Source organism: Rhinatrema bivittatum, chromosome 10 (assembly GCF_901001135.1).
Source record: "Rhinatrema bivittatum chromosome 10, aRhiBiv1.1, whole genome shotgun sequence".
NCBI lineage: Eukaryota > Metazoa > Chordata > Amphibia > Gymnophiona > Rhinatrematidae > Rhinatrema > Rhinatrema bivittatum.
In genome coordinates, this window is record NC_042624.1 from 58425081 (window position 1) to 58442353 (window position 17273).

Sequence of the window (17273 nt, forward strand, 5' to 3'; positions counted from 1 at the left end):
CATAAATGGAGTGATATCTACCCCACTTCCATTGGTGTGATGGTCCTTCTCCAAGGTCTTCTTTAGTGAACACCGAAATGAGGTGTTTGTTTAATGCTTCTTCTTTTTCCTCATATTTCTCCACACAATGACTTTTGTCTCCTTTCAGTCTTACAATAACACCTCTGGCCTTACTCCTTTCTCTTATATATCTGAAAAATGTTTTGTCTCCTCACTTTACCCCTTTGGCAGCCCTTTCCTCCATTCAAGCTTTTGCTATCCCAATTACTTTTCTCATCTCTTTCAGCTTCACCAGATATTTTTCCATGTGAGTCTTTTTGTATTCTTTTGTACTTTTTGAACGCTGATCTTTTTGCCTTTAGTTTTTCCCCCACCTCTTTAGATAACCTTATCGGGTTTCTTTTTTTCTTACTTGTATCCACTTTTCTTACATAAAGATTTGTTGTCTTTGTTATAGCTTCTTTTAATTTAGCCCACTATTGTTCCACTTCTCCCTCTTCCCCCACCTCCCCCAGCCTTGTAGCTCCTTCTCAAGGTACTTCCCCTTTTTAACAAAGTCTGTATTTCTGAAATCCATGACTTTGATCGTCATGTGACTTCTCTCCGTCAGCTTTTTTCCCTTGGCTTCCTGCTTTTTCCAGAACCTTTTCTTTGCTTCTGCCTAAAAGTAGACTAATTTTGTTCTTTTCTCCAACCAATTCCTGTATTTGTATGTGTCGGGGTGAAATTTTGTTTGCATTGACTTCCTGTTCTTTAGTTTAAACATTTGATGAGATATGCTCTGAGTTTCTCACATGGGATCCTTCACTCCTGCCACAGACAGATGCAGACGGTCATTCCTTACATTTCCTCAACCCTTAATGTTTCCAAATCTTCCTTTACACCAGATTTTGAGACATGAATTGACGTCGTCTATATGACATAATCTTTGCTTTCCCTTTCCATGGACAGGTAATACTTCTGAAAAGGTAATAGGGTGTGAGGAGAACCTAAACTTCTTCCCCAGATTCTGCTGATCTCTCTTTACTTCTTGGACTCGGTTTCTAGCAAGGTTATTGGTCCCCAGATAGATGATAACATCAGTTTTATATTCCTTACTTTCTTCCTTAATGGCATTGACAATCTGGTTTGCATTTCTGCCAGGTGAGGATCCTGGAAGGCATTCCCTCAAACTGATTCCCTGAGTTTGTGCCTCTGCTGACAGCCTCCCAGCAGAGGGGACACTCTGTCTTGATGCAGGCCTTGAGTGTCTCCCTTTCCAGATACCACTTCAATTTCCAGTTTTGGAGCATCTTCATTTACCAGTGCAGAAAAGGAATTTTGTATGGGTATCATTTGGAAGGGTGGGTATCTCCTTGCCACAGATCGTACCCTTCCAGAGCCCAATGGAATCCATTCATTCATGGGTTTCTGAATCCTTTGTGGGAGTCAGGGCACACATTTTGGATGCTGCACAATTGGAGAATTGCTTGTTTGTTTTTTTAAATAGACAATTCCTCTTTCAGTTGAGTCAACTTTTTTTTATTGCAGACAGCTGAAGGCAAATGGTCTGCCTTAAGACCAAGGCACCACAATTATTATACAGAATAGCAGCCATGTGTAGATTTGTTTTACTACAATACCTGTATAAGGAGTTTCTAAGTATGTTATTTAGCACTCCATTTTTATTTACACCCTTGTACATGTGCTCTAATGCTATACAAAATAAACAATGTCAACGGTAGGTGGGAAAAGGGGTAAGATGGAAAAGTTTTAAGTGTCTGGGACCTTTAAATCCACAAATAACTTTCTTAAATGCTGCTCAAACATAGTTAAGAACATAAGAACATGCCATACTGGGTCAGACCAAGGGTCCATCAAGCCCAGCATCCTGTTTCCAACAGTGGCCAATCCAGGCCATAAGAACCTGGCAAGTACTCAAAAACTAAGTCTATTCCATGTTACCATTGCTAATGGCAGTGGCTATTCTCTAAGTGAACTTAATAGCAGGTAATGGACTTCTCCTCCAAGAACTTATCCAATCCTTTTTTAAACACCGCTATACTAACTGCACTAACCACATCCTCTGGCAACAAATTCCAGAGTTTAATTGTGCGTTGAGTAAAAAAGAACTTTCTCCAACGGAGAAAAGCTCCCAAAGCTTCCTTCCTCCAGTTTTAACCAATTCCCCCTCCTCCTGGAGAAAGGCGTTTTTCCCCTCTTTATTTTAACAGTACTCAGGTAAGACCACTCTAGTTTATTTCAATAGTCTATTCCTTGTGAAAGTAGTCCTATGATTTCTAATGCACTTATTTAAATTTAAACAGGGAGCAGAGCAAAACTTATTCAATCACTCAAAAGCAGATTAAAAAAAGGAAAGCAGCCAACAGTTTTATCAGCAATGTTTCCTCAAGCAAACCCAGATTAGAATTCAGCTAATTCCTGATATTTGGCTATCTCGACTCCATCCTGGAATACCTCTGAAATGCCTACCATTTAATCAGATACATTTTATCCTAATAAAATTTAGCCGGATATTGGTGCCAATATTCAAACATCGGCATTTATTAATTATTCCCTTCCCCCCCCCCCCCCCCCAATCCCATCTTTATTTTCTACAGAATTGGCATTTGATTTGCCAGTTTGGTTCTAATTTGTACACCAACAAAGGACATAGTTAAACAGAGATTTGATTACTAAGTAGAAGCGTCTGGCCCATGGTCCTCGCTCGTCTCTCTCGCTTCTGTAATGAAGGGTGCTCTGTTTCTTGTTTTCATACCCTGCCCTCCTCTACTCTGGCCATATATGTTTTTGCTTTTTCTTGGCACTAGAATAAGGGATGTATATATACTTTCATTTCAAAAAGTACATGAAGAAACTGGCACCGCACAGTTTATAAAAAGAGATCTAGCACACATAATTGAAAACCAAAGGGGGGTGAAATAGCTCGAAAAAGAACACAATTGAAAGAAAAGGTTAGTAAGAGCATGTTCTTTAATGCTGTGTCTCACCGTTCTCCTGTAAAGCCTGGCAGGCAATTGCATTTTAATTCCTTCCTGCTTTCGGTGCAGTTGCCGTGGTTGTAGCAGGTGAGGTTTCTCTTTTCATTTCCACAAATCGTAGACGGCAATCTACTGTATCTGGACGAACGATAGTAACACCAGGAGGAAACATTGCAATCTCACATTCCATTTAATACAACATGCCAATTCTGTGTTTGAATTAATAAGTAGTATTAAGCATTGATTAACATCAAAATGAAGAGGCGTCTGGCCCTCTAATATTTTGCTGTTCTATGTTACAAGATGACCTCAAATTTTACTTCGTGATTGGCTATAAGGGATGCAGATGTGTTCCTTTATTTATTTTTTTTTAATTAGATTACAAGAGTTGTGTATATAAAATAACTTGAAATAATATATCACAAAATAATAACTCAAAATAGTAAACTTAGTAGCAAAACATTTCTTTAAATGGGCCTCTCTTTTCAGTTATTAAATTTATCATATACAATGTAAGCAGTTAGCTATAGATTTTATATTGTAATACACTATTTTAGCTTAGGGATGTGACTAGATTGACATTTTATCTACATCCAGTGTTAGAAGGCAGAGTACAGAGCCCTCTCCCCACCCTCTCTGCTACATGACTATATTTCCTGTCCAAGACTAGTCTTAGGCTTATTCCTGTTTCATGGACCCAACCTCATACTCTTCGTTATTCCTGAAATTCCCATATAACCACAACAAAGCACCATTAGTTTGTTGTGGGTACCTTTGGTTTCCTATCATTTTGTTTTGCATGGATACATTATTTCCATATCTATTTATTTGTCTACTTGCAAGGACTTTGCAGGTTGTGATAGTTTTTCAAGGGACCAACAAAAAAGGTATTGTTGCTATGTAAGCTTTTCAGCCCTCAAAGGGCCCTGCCTTCAGTTTTCTCTAGGGCCAGTGCAGTCACTAGAATTCTGCATGCATTTAAAAGACAGAAGGTTAGCCTGCATTAATGATCATGGCTAGATATTATGGTAACTACGAACTAAAAGACCTCAATTCCCCTACCCAACAATATAATCAACCCACAATTAGGGGAAATTTTGTGATGAGTTTTTATGTATGATAGCTCTATATGTGTGATAACCACTTTATAGTTAAAACCGATTATATTGCATAACGTCTTTGATCTCCAAAAGATCTTCCAAACATTCTTATATATTTTTGTTTTACCTTTTTTTTATTTTTTATTTTTTATTTAATATGTTCAAATAATGCTTTCATTATGATATGATTCTTCTTGATAATTGCTCTCCCTAGTGGTCAACCCGACTCCTGTCTGTTTTGGAAAACCAATATTACTGTACTTATCTCTTTCAATAATGTCATCCAAAGTCCACCTGTTCACAGTTATCTTCCTGGGGGTCGGGGCTGCCTGCCCGACATCGGCCGTGTTTCACATAAATTGTCTGCTTCAGGGACTTCCGAGAGCACTGAATAAAGCAAAACAATAACTACTTAAGCTACCGTCCTCATATACCCATCCAAAAGGTTTTTTACTTACTTACTTGACCAAGTTCAAAAGATTTTTTCCATATGACGCCGTCAAAAATGTCTCCATTTTTAACCTTTCCCAGGCCAATCCCCATATCACGTTCAAAAGGAGGCTACAGCTTAATGTGATGTCTTCAGTTAGTTCTCAATTACATCCGTTCTTAAACAGATAGCCAAAGCTAGCTTGTCCATAAAAAGACCTGTTAAGGACTGTCAGTTCCCAACTGCGTCCATGTTGAATATGTGACTATTGTGTACCCTACAGTTTTCTTCTCACAGAAAAGAGGACCTAGTTGCTTTATTCAGTGCTCTCGGAAGTCCCTGAAGCAGACAATTTATGTCGAAACTCAGCCGATGTCAGGCAGGTGGCCCCCGACCCCCAGGAAGATAACTGTGAACAGGTGGACTTTGGATGACATTATTGAAAGAGAGAAGTACAGTAATATTTATCAAGAAGAATCACATCATAATGAAAGCATTATTTGAACATATAAAATAAAAAAAAAAAGGGTAAAGCAAAAATATATAAGAATGTTTAGAAGATCTTTTGGAGATCAAAGACGTTATGCAATATAAACGGTTTTAACCATAACGTGGTTATCACACATATAGAGCTACCGCATATAAAAACTCATCACAAAATTTCCCCTAAGTAATTGTTGGTTGATGATATTATGGTAGGCAGCCAGTGGATAGTAGACTACTACATCTGCATATGAACACAAGAAAAAGATTCAATGTAAAACATTCATAGCAGCTATTTAAAAACAAAAAAATAAAGCAAAAACATTTTCAAGCTAAAACTGGCAAGCTGGATAACCTATTCCCTCCTTCTAATCATTTTATACAAACATACAGGTTGTAAAATGAAGAAGCGAACAGGCTTTTCTTACAACTGTTTTGCCATCAGCTATAGCCAGACCTGCTGTGGCAGATGCGGAATGCCTTATGCACTACATGCAGGGCGTTTCCACTAATTTACAGCAGTCCTGGGGCTTAGAAGGTTCTAAATGGGAGTGAAAACCTCACAGTGGCTAGCAGGCTTGAAAAGAATGGCTGGACAATGGTACATACATTCTTACCACATTGAGAGGAGAGGCTTCAGGCAAGGAGTTTAGACTGTGAAGGACAATGAAAAATGAACCACAAAAGGAACAGTGCATTAGTACAATAAAGATGGATAATAAAGGCTTGATAGATATTATACATGAATATATATATATATATATTTTTTTTTTTCCACAAAGCATTGTAATGTTCGACTAGTGAGATGGTTGCATGAAAGGTATTATGAAATGGGCCTTTGCAAATCTCAACAGGCAAACGGATTACGATGGCCAGAAATAGGATTCTGACCTTGGTATGTAATCTGGGAAGCAGAACAAAAGGATTACATGCACACACAGATACAAAAGGGAGCAGGGACGAGAAGAGAGAGCATGAGATGTGTTTTCATAGAAGCGCAGCAATTTATTTTATTTTATTTTTTTACTGTTTCACAATGGTAAAAAGGGAACTGCAGAAGAATAACAGGGACATTTTTAATATTTCTACAAATGTGTTTCCACTTTAAAGATTTTCCTTCAGAGACATAAAGGCACAGGGGAACAGTAACAGGTTCAATACAATAAAAGGAACATATTCTAGAAAAGAGAAGGATGAAAAGCCTTTAGATCCTTATGAGCTGAGGCTATGGGTAATTTTGTGAAGATGTGATGAAATATGTTGGAGGGGAGAACAGAAGGGTTGCTTTGTTTTATGGAAAGCTGAGGGGCTGGGCTGTAGACCTCAAACCTGTCTCCTTTGAGGCTCCATTGAAAAGGAAGGACTGACCCAAATTAACGAGTGTGGTTGCTAAACCTTGTAGTTCTGTTGTGTTTTAACTACCATTCACATCTTTGTGCTTATTTAACGTTTATTTTATTTACAAGTGCTTGTAGTCCGCATTCATTACCCAAATAATTGTTCAAAGTGGATCACAACAGGTCAAAAGCAAACAATCAAATCTTTTGTGCAACTTCTAGCGGCCAGCGTAACAACCGGTTTGCATGCAGAAATGTTCCCCAAGAATTGGCTGTTCATAATTTTATTTGATTTATATTCCACTTTTCAGGCACTTCAAGGTGGATTATATTCAGGTTCTGTAAGTATTTCCCAATAATCCCCAGAGGACTCACAATCCAAGAGGTACATTTTCAAAGAGATTTTGTGTTAAAAGAGCATTTACACCCATAAGTAGTATGTATGCATATAAGAACATAGGATATGCCATACTGGGTCAGACCAAGGATCCATCAATTATCCTGTCTCCAACAGCAGCCAATCCAAGTCACCATTACCTGGCAAGTACCCAAACATTAAATAAATCCCATGCTACTAATGCCGGCAATTATTCAGGCATTTTCACTTTCTTGCATACATATACACGTGTAAAAAATGGGGCATTCTGAGGCAGGACAAGCACTTACATGCCTAAGTTGCTATTTTAAAAGACGTGCATGTACATTTGCCATCATACCTGCTAATTATCTGGCATAAGTGATATTAAATGTGTTTATTAGTGTAGTACTGTCTGGGTGGGAGGTTTGGATGAACTGGGGGGAGTTTAGGCTGAAGAACAAGGAAGGTCTTGATGACCTGGAGAAGGACTGGGGAAATTGGTAGACTAATTGGTAAACTGTTAATTTCATTTATACATGCATTTTTTAAAAATTGGCCAACTTAGGCAAATAAGTCTTACTTTACTTTCGTGCATCAAATACCATGTTTCTCCAATAATAAGACAGGTCTTATATTTAATTTTGGCTCCAAAAAACAGGTTAGGGCTATTTTCGGGGATGTCTTATTTTTTTTCCCATGATTGGTGAATGAGGACAAGGCTCAGCCCGCCTCCTCTTTCATTCACCAATTAGATTCAATTTTCAGCCGAACCTTTCGGTTCAGTCTTCATTATCAGCCCGCCACGGGAAATCTCGTTTTCCCGCAGTTCGTGCCGATTTTATTTTGGCTGCTCCCGAAACGATACCCGAAACACACCCCAACCCTTCCAATTTGAAAACCAAACACTCCCTCTCTTCATATCTGGCAAGATCCAGTTGTTTAAGATGATGGAACTGCCTAGGTGGCTATACATTTTGCAAATGTTACCAGTGTGGATTAAGAGGAGACATATTGTGGATCTGCATAGAGCTTTGGGGAAATCTCTGTGGGGGAACAAAAGTGTGATTATGTTTACATAAGATGTTACCACTGCACAATGGAGGGTTGGGTTATCCTAACCTGCAGAATTATAATTTAGCATGTTTATTAAGGCTTGTGACAGATTGGCTCCTTGGACAGCTACTTACTCTCCCATTAGCTTTCTGCAAAAATGAAGTAAACTGTTTCAACTGAGTAACTGTTGCATGTTCAAAGACCTGATTGCTCAAAGTAATCCAATTCTTATTGCTTGTTGTCATGCCTGGAAGCAGCTTTATACCAAGCTACAGATGTCTTGGGAGGTCTCTCCTTTTCTCTCCATTATCGGACACCCACGGTTCATACTGGGCCGGATTTTAAAAGGGTTACGAGCGCAAAGCCCCAGGATGCGCGTAAGTCCCGGGGCTTTCTTGGGGTGGGCGTGTCGGGGCGTGACTCGGTCGGCGTGTCATCCAGGGGCGGTGCTGCGGGCGTGGTTTTGGCCTGGGGCATTCTGGGGGCGTGGCCGCGGCCTCCAGACCAGCCCCCGGACTGGAACATGGAGCGTGGCAGCCGGCCCGGCGCGCACAAAATTACGCCTGCTCGAAGAAGTGTAATGGGGGGTGTGTGAGTGACAGAGCTCACAACATATACACACATACGGACATGCATCCATCCTGCCCCATACTTCCCTAGGCAGCCGTTATTGGGGAAGACGGGAGGGCAGGTGGCAAGGTTGCCAACTTTAGAAAAATCTAGAAATATTATTATTGACACTATCTGCCTCACCCTGTCTGCCCTCTTCCTCAACATTTTAAATCACTGAAAAGGTCAGATATATGGGTCTCCTCATAAACCCTTCTCAAGAACAACTCTGAAGTGCTCTCTCCATCTCTCCCTCTCCCTCCTGTCCAGCTCAGTAAACTCTGAGGAGGACCCTCCAGCCCGGCCCTCTCAGTGATTTGAAATGCCCTGTGTGGCCCTTCTCTTGAATAGTATGGAGACCCCTGTTTTATGTTAACCAGTTACAAATAATATCTCATGTCCTTTAACCATCCATCTTACACCTATGATAGAGGACTAGCTGGCTCTTACCATCATTATATATATAATGTTATATATTTATTTTTAAAAGAATACAGTTCCTGGTAAGGACTAGAAAGCTCAGTCGACTGCTGCAGGGTTATAGATCTTTTCACCTTTAGGACAATACTCAAACCTATCTCAAGTAAACAGTGATCAAAAGACATTGCTACCGGAAAGCTTTCACTCCACTTCTCTACTAGGCAGCTGTTGAAATAACTACCAAACCACCGTCACTATTTGATACTAGCTGGAAATCTTTTTGACAGTCTCAGGAAAGAGGTCAAAACTTGCCAAGGCATTGATGCTCCCTCCAGTGTAGGGATGAGGCATGCTGGAGGGGAAGCTTGAGCTGCCACTGCAATACCTCACCGTGAGAACTTCAGCTTCCAGCAAGTTAATCTGGCACCTTTCACAAGCAATTCACTTACTGATGATTTTTCAGCCTTGGAGTCATATTCCATAGAAATGCAATCTTTTTTTTTTTCTACCTAATGCAATCTATATGCTTGGATGCATAGAAAACGATCAGAAGACATTGTGTCTTCTCAAACATATTCACAATATCCTTGAACGGGAGTCAAAAATGTCAAATTTTGACAGTTTAAAAAAAAAAAGAGAGGGAAAATCATAAATACAGTGGAAAGGGTGAATTTCACAGTTTATTTCATCAGAAAATTTTAGAGAATTTGTTCACAATGGTAAAGAGAGCAATAATAAAGTATTTTTCATTGGGTAAACATTGGTTTGATTATTGCCCACTCCTTTGTTGGATAAAGTGAGTAGGGCGAAGCTGGGGGAGGGACAGTACATGCAGGGACTGCATTTTCAAATCACCGTGTGTAATTTCCAGGGCGTTCTTTGCAGCCATAGGGGTGCAAGAAGTCATCCTCATTTTCAAAAGGGAACTTCTACAGGAGGTATCCCTTCACTTGAGCTTGCGGGCTTGCAGACACAAGATCTCCCACACATAGGGATCTTCATTATCAGTTTCGATTTTATTTTTTCCTGGAATCCATCAGTTTATTATATTGTTGAGCAAAAGCGGGAGAACTTCAGTGCACAAAGGTGCCATTTGTTTCTGCTGATTTTACCCCCATTTTTCATTGTTAGAATAAACCCTGATAAATTCCAGGACAAAATAAAATTCAAACTGATAATGCAGGTCCCTAACCGCACCGTATCGTTATGGCCCTCCCCAAGTCTAATTTTTTTTTGCTGCATCTCTGTGTGTGTTGAGCCTACGAGAACAAGAAACTGGGAGAGGCTGAATAAGCAGTGATTGGACATCCTCCGTAGTAAAATGCAAGTATATTACATGCCTTACCTGCAGAGCTTCCCAGTGACATTACCAGGACACAGACAGGAATAGGCACTGATTCCGTCAATGCAGGTGGCCCCATTGGCACAGTTATGGCCTAGGCAGTCGTCTACGTTCACATCGCAGTGCACGCCCGTGTAACCAGGCTTACATTCACACATATAGGATGGAGTCCTGTCCAAGCAATTCCCGTGAATGCAGGGGTTAGAGGAACAGGTGTCCATGATGATTTCACACTGTGTGCCGTTCCATCCCTCAGGACAGGTGCAATGATACGTGCTGTAAATGTCCTCACAGCTGCCACCATGCATGCAAGGGTCAGAGCTGCAGGCGTCTACATGCAAGCAGCCAGTCACAACAGGATTGGGAGATATTTTGATGAATTGCTCTTTTTGAGTTTTTTTAGCATGGATTTCAGCATTCTGAAAGTAAGGGAGATAAATGCCACTTATTTCCACAGAGCTCAAGCAACCTGTTAGGACAACATTATTCTCAAAGGCCTTGTCACCCAGATAAATGTCTGTTTCTTCTCTGAGAAAGTTCAGATTCCCAGTGGTGACGGAGCTGGTGACAGTGTCCTTTTGGTTGTCTATCTCCATGTGCCATCTTGAGGACTGAGACAAGGGATCTGTCATAGAGAGAGTCACTTTGTGCCATTTGCCATCATTCACTGGCTGGGAGCTAGCTAGGCTCAGCACATAAAAACTGTTGCCACTTTGAAGTTGAAATATTAAATTAGATTTGCAAATCTCAATAGTAATAAATTCAGGCTCTTTCTCAGCATGTAGTAACACCACTTCTGTGTCTCTGGTTCGAAATCCAAATGTGACGTTAGTCAGGTCTCTTGTGATTTTCCCGTTGCTTCTGTAGGATATCACCCTGCTTTTCCTGCTAAAAAGTGCACTGACAATGCCTACGCAAAGACAAAAAAAAAAATCACTTGCCTTTCCAGCACCTTGGAGAGCACCTCTAATTCACCCTGAAATATATTTCAAAGAATAAATTGGTCCATCCTAGAAACCTACTGTTCTCTTACAGGAAAAACTATACAACAAAAATAACTCGCAGGGAATTTTAACATCATTGCGCAGCATTTCTGGATTGCAAGAATTACATTACTAACTGCAAAAAAACATAAAGGTAAATCAGAATAGTTGCAATAGTTTCTGTTTCAAAGTTTACATTTATTGTGAAGAACATACATTTGGCTAGAAATGTTTGCCCTCTTCTCTTGCTTTTTGTGTAGCCAGCGGACTAATGATTCAAGTTACTAAAACCAAAGCAGATCTCCTCAACTTGGCTTCTTCAACCTGTTATTGCATCATGTGACTCAAGTATGCTTCAGAGCCCTAGATTAGAGTCAATAGATCACAGGAGAGGATTTGACCAATGACAATGCTGAGAGGAGGAGGATTTCAAATGTGCCCAGGCTTTGGGAGAAATAGTTAAAGTGAGAGAGAGAGATAACAGCAGACATGCTAACTTGGCATTGTACTCAAGGCCTGCTGTGTCCTGCAGGGATATCCACCGTGAATATCCCAGTTAGAATGGGCAGTGAGAAAGATAAGCAGACAGTTTGGAAGGAGACCAACTGCAACTTACTAGATTTTGCAGTGCTTTTGCTTTGTTAAACATTTTGCTTTGTTAAACATTGAATTGCTGCTGTTACCTGCTGCCCTGTGATTGTCATGTCTGGTTGTCAGGCTGTTTGCTGGAATGTTTGTGGAGGATGAAAGCTTCTTGGGGCACAGATTAGGATGCTGTCTTGTGGCCCTTTGGGAGTGTAAATATTAATATTCTTCTTAGACACACATGGGGGAAAAAGGCTTTGGGTACTGGGCTGTGTACCAACTGGTGAATGGCAGATTCACTTCACTGACATTCACCACCACTTTAAAAATAATTATTCATCTGCACCACATGTAAGCCTTTGGATTACAAATAAACGTATGTTCTATGTTGTTTCAACATTAATCCCATTACTGTACACTACGAGTGGACAAGGTACCTCTTTACACTTCTCAATGGAACTTGTGGTGTGCTTCACTATTGTCTGCCACCCTCAGAAGGCTAAGGTCACTATGTGGCTGCTGACCCCTGTGGGTTAAGGAACAATAAGCAACAATAAGCCACAGTGGTGGTGGGGGCACAACTGTATTGGTTAATGTATGTGTAATACCATGGAGTTATACCCTCAAGGATTATGGTGATCTCACTGGTAATTTAATGGAATCCCAGGCCCTGGTACCAGTAAATACAAGGTCGTACCCCAGGGCCAGTGGAAGAATAGGCTATGCCCTAGGCAAACCTTCAGTCATGCACCCTTCCCCCCCCAACTTACCAAGGCAGTGGATCCAGCACCGCGCTCCCTTCTTGGGTGTATTGGCTGGCTCAGCATCCCTCTGGGCCTTGCACTGGCTACATTTTGCTGCCCCCAAAATTCTAGCGCTCTAGGAAACCACCTAACTTGACTAATGGAAGCACCGGCCCTGTCATACCCTATTCATATTTTATTATACAAGAATAACTTTCAAACAAATGCTCGCGGCAGCATATGGCAGTGCATAGTGCTGTTTTATAAAATACATATTTATCCCTCAACATACACATGGATGTAGGCTTATGCCTGAATACATTCAAAGCAGTAAAAAAAACATATATTAATGTATTGAACGTGCATACTTTTCCTGCCTATTTTATAGATATTAGAGATGTGATTTGGCTGAAGCTTTCGGTTCGGCCTTCGTTATTGGCCCGCAGTAGGAAATTTTGTTTTCCCGCTGTTCGGGCCGATTTTTTTCGGCTGCTCCAAAAAAAACCCCCAAACCCACCCAACCCTTCAAATTTAATTAATTGCAAACCCCCACCGTCCCGACCACCCAAGACTTGCCAGACCCCCCAAGACTTGCCGAAAGCCCCTGGTGGTCCAGCAGGGACCTGGGAACGATCTCCCCCTCTCAGGCCGTCAGCTGTCAGTAATCAAAATGGTGCCAGTGGCTCTTTGCCCTTACCATGTGACAGGGGCTACCGGTGCCATTGGTCAGCCCCTGTCACAGGGTAGGAGCAATGGATGGCCCACTCCTACCATGTGATAGGGGCTGACTAATGGCACCGGTAGCCCCTGTCACATGGTAAGGGCAAAGAGCCACCGGCGCCATTTTGATTACTGGCAGCCAATGGCCTGAGAGGGGGAGATGGCTCCAGGGACCCCGCTGGACCACCAGGGACTTTTGGCAAGTTTGGGGGGGGGGGGCGGGATGGGGGGGGTTTGCAATTAATTAAATTTAAAGGGTTGGGGTGGGTTTGGGATTTTTTTTAATGTGCCCTTTCTTCCCCCCCAAAAAAACAACAATAGGAAAACCACACAAAATTTCGTGGGTTTTCCTTTCGTTTCATCAGCCCCCCAAAATGCAATGAAATAGGAAATATCGTCTTTATTTCCTATTTCATTGCACATGAATGCACAACCCTAATAGATATAAGTGTGTAAGGGGCAGGGGGGAGAACCTAAGATGGCGGCTTGAGGCAGACGTGCTTCACTTCAGCTCTGGCTACCTGATTTCTCTGTTGGATTTCCATGATAAATTATGCTCCATAAGAGGAAGGGTAAAGTAAGGATCTTTCCCTCTGAATCCTCACTTCCCTCGGATCAACGTGTCATCAGGGACTTCATTGCCTCTATCCCAGAAACTATGCAGGTAAGCCTCGCTGGTGGAACGGAGAAAGGAGGTGCTCAGTTCTCACCTGGGGAAGTCTCTCTTATGCCGCCGGATCCTAAGATGCCACTGTTAACTGCTTCCCTGTGTGAGACCAATGTCCTGGGAATATTGAAGGCTATTGCTGACTGTCCCAGTCTGAAGGAGACAACAGCCCACTGAAGACTAGAGGGTCTTATGGAATCTCACCATGGGAAGTTGTACCTGTGAGTGAAGGTGCAGTCGGTGGAGCCCAACCATTAGCCTTCCCTCATGAAGGGGAAGTTACTTCTGGATATGTATCAACTGGCGACTGATTAGCACTCAGACCATCTGTAGCTATTACCAAACCAGCGGTAGTAATTTTAGACTCACTTTGGGATTTGATTGCGGGTCTCTCACAGGTCTTCCAAGAATAGTTCCAGTGTCTGGACAATCTTTCACCAAAATTGGAATCTGTAGCTCGAGATCATCAGTAGATATTACAAGAACATTCTTTGTCTATTCAATCATTGGGAAATGATATTAAGAATCTGCAATCTATGAATGCCTCTATGATACGTGAATATCTGTCCACCCTTAGAAGGATGGAATCGCTGGAAAACGACTCTTGGAGAACTTTTAGTTGCTACAGTGAGGAAATATTTTTTGGATATATTACAAATCCCATCTGAAAAAGTTTCAGCTTTATCTAAATATATGTTTCTTCCATATAAGCAGAAGATGGATCAATCTTTTATTTCCCCAAATGTAGCAGATTTGTCTAACCTTACTGCTTTTTTGGAGAATTCAGTGGAAAAGGTGACTGATAGATCCTCACTCCTGATTTCTTTCTATTCTCAACAGGAATTGATCCTAGTCATGAAATACTATTTTCAGCATTTTAATGTTTCTTTTCTTGGGGGCCTAGTATGGATTTTTCCTGATCTGGCTAAAATTACTCAACAGCGTAAAGTTTTTTTGACTATGCAACAAGATGCTTTGGCTATTGGTGCAAATTTTCTCCTTCGATATCCATGTAAATGTGTCCTTAAGATAAATGCTATTACTTTTATTTTTTTTAGCCCTGATCAGCTATGGGACTTCCTGGAGGCCAAGAAGAACTATCTTAGGCTGTAATATATGGGGTTCTAATTTGCTGCCTTTACCTTCGTGAATTATTGTATTGAAATTCTCCTCCTTATATTGTTTCTAATCCTTCCCCTCTCCATTCCCCGGATTAATGTTTCCATTTTGGAGATTATCAGGTTTCCTGATTGTGAAATCATGTTTCTTTTTTTTTTTTTTCTTCTTCTTCTTTTCTCCAATATTGCTGAACAAAGATTATTTGTTTTGTATTATTTTTAAAATGCATAAATAAATAATAATAATAAAAAATATGAGTGTATATTTTACATGTGAAAGTAAAGTAGGACATATATCAGGGCTTATACACATAAATCAAACAATTTAAAAACATGCATGCATCAAGGAAAGTACCAGTTTTACCAATTTTAGTCCACTAGTTTGCCCAGTCCTTCTCCAAGTCATTGAGACTCTCCTGACTCTTTAGCCTGAACTCCTCCCAGTTCACCCAGACCTCCCACCCAGGCAATAGTACACAGTAAACACGTTTAATATTGCTTATGCCAGAAAATTTGCAGGTGTAAAAATACACGCGTAGAATGGCCAATATATGCGCATAAGGAACTTACATGCATAACTTGGCCATGCCCTAGACAGCCCTTTTTGATGTGTGTATATGTGTGCATGAAATGAATATACATGTGGATTTTCTACTTCTATAAAGTATAGAATACATGAGCAGAAGCTATTTACATGTATATAGACTATTTTTTATGAGTACATTTCTGAAAATTCACCTGTTAGGGTAGAGTATTTGTGGAAGATGGTGCATTTCACTGTTTACTGATGTTTGCACCTGTCTATTTCTGTACTGGATCCTACAATAATAAAAGCAGTGTTTTGTTGGCTGACAGTAAAATAGAGTTGGATGCCCTTTTGAGATACTCATTTCATGGACAGTTCCCCCCAGAAGTCTATTCACAGAGAGGCAATCCATCATTATACAGGCTACACCCCTGGGTGGGGCTACAATAGTGTGTGAATAAATTCCAATAAGAAAGAAAAGAGAATACAAATACCTAACATTAACATCTTGCCTTCAAAATTAGGGAGAGGCATGCAAAATTACAATACAAATTAGGAAAAAACAAAAGTTGAACTGATGGCTGATGCCAAGTTCTTGTTCAAAGAGAATCAGTGATGTATTTTAAAGACAGCATCTCTGTCCCCAAGATCCCATTAAACTATTGAAGTCAACCCCAAAACTAAAAATGGAAATACAAAATACGTCCTTATAGAAACATTTTTAAGGAGAGTGGCTGATCCATTATGAATTTCCCCGTGTGTGAGTTGGAGTAAAAAGAACAACAACAAAAAACAAGAAAGAAATCCATAGCCATTAGGACACCCCTAGGTCTGACCTTCCAAAAACTCCCCTACATTTGGTCTGAGTAGACCTACAAAAGTCAAGAAAACCCTTTTGGTCATAAAACAGTGTTCTTGTTGCAAGTAAGGACCCTCAAAACCCGGTTCCTATCAGGCTCCAAAATGATCATGGCCAGTACAGTAACTCTTGAAACAAGATCCAAGTCCTATGAATACTTTGCAGTGCTCAGAAAATGAAGCGGCTCTCCTCCATTCTCCTTTACACTTGAAGAATTGATGTTAGCACTTCTCTTTCCCTGCTGTATTTTGGTGACAGATGCTCCTTTTTCTCCTGATTCTGAAATTCAGTTGCTGATTGGTTTCCTAAGAGTTTGATTTCACCCCATCCCACCAGCAGTTTTGGTTTCCAGGAGGCAAATGGTAGCTGAATATCAGGTTTTTATGAACATCTACCATTGCAAAATGGGATATTCAGCTGCCATTTGATGTCTTTTCACAAAGATATTCAGAACAGCCCTGAGGGAGTGTACAGGAAACTCCTTCAAACCACCTTAAGGGACCAGCTACAGCTATCCAGTCCGGGCCTCCTTAAGGATCAGCCCCACAAGGGATTCTGGGTGAAGGGAGGCTCCCCTCACCCTACTATAAGGAGTCAAGGCCCAGAAGGGTTAGAGAGACCCCAGGGAGCAGGTAGGAACCAAATGTATGCAAAGACCTATTACGTTTAATGTTTGAGTGCTATCAGAACTGCAAGGTGCATTATTTTTCTGTTTTGCTGATTCGCTGTAAATAACAACACCTAAGGAAAGAGCCAGAGTCTGCCTTCTTTTCTCCCACTGACTGTTTCCTAAGCCACGACCGCCTAAGTTACCACACAAATCCTAACAATGCGTTTCGTTATCGGGTTCTGCTCTGCCTCCAGTCCTGTCAACAAGTGGCCATTCACGCACCTAGATACGTGGCTTTTAATTACCTTCTCATAGGCCTCTACTCCAAATAGATTTATCCTGCATAAAT

General features: G+C 40.8%; 1 protein-coding gene across 5 annotated transcripts in view; it reads right to left on the reverse strand.

Moving 5' to 3' along the window:
- The window catches only part of CRB1 (crumbs cell polarity complex component 1), a 241576-nt gene that overhangs the window by 51346 nt on the left and 172957 nt on the right, over positions 1–17273 (reverse strand). For 2 of the 5 annotated variants that reach the window (XM_029618608.1, XM_029618607.1), the window contains exons 9-11: positions 10117–11023; positions 5604–5648; positions 2991–3119 (exon numbers count right to left, since the gene is read on the reverse strand). In XM_029618608.1, the coding sequence (XP_029474468.1) occupies positions 2991–3119; positions 5604–5648; positions 10117–11023 (1081 nt within the window). Of the gene's footprint in view, positions 1–2987; positions 3120–5603; positions 5649–10116; positions 11024–17273 lie in introns of those variants that run through there. The other 3 variants (XM_029618610.1, XM_029618609.1, XM_029618611.1) reach the window with 2 other exon arrangements.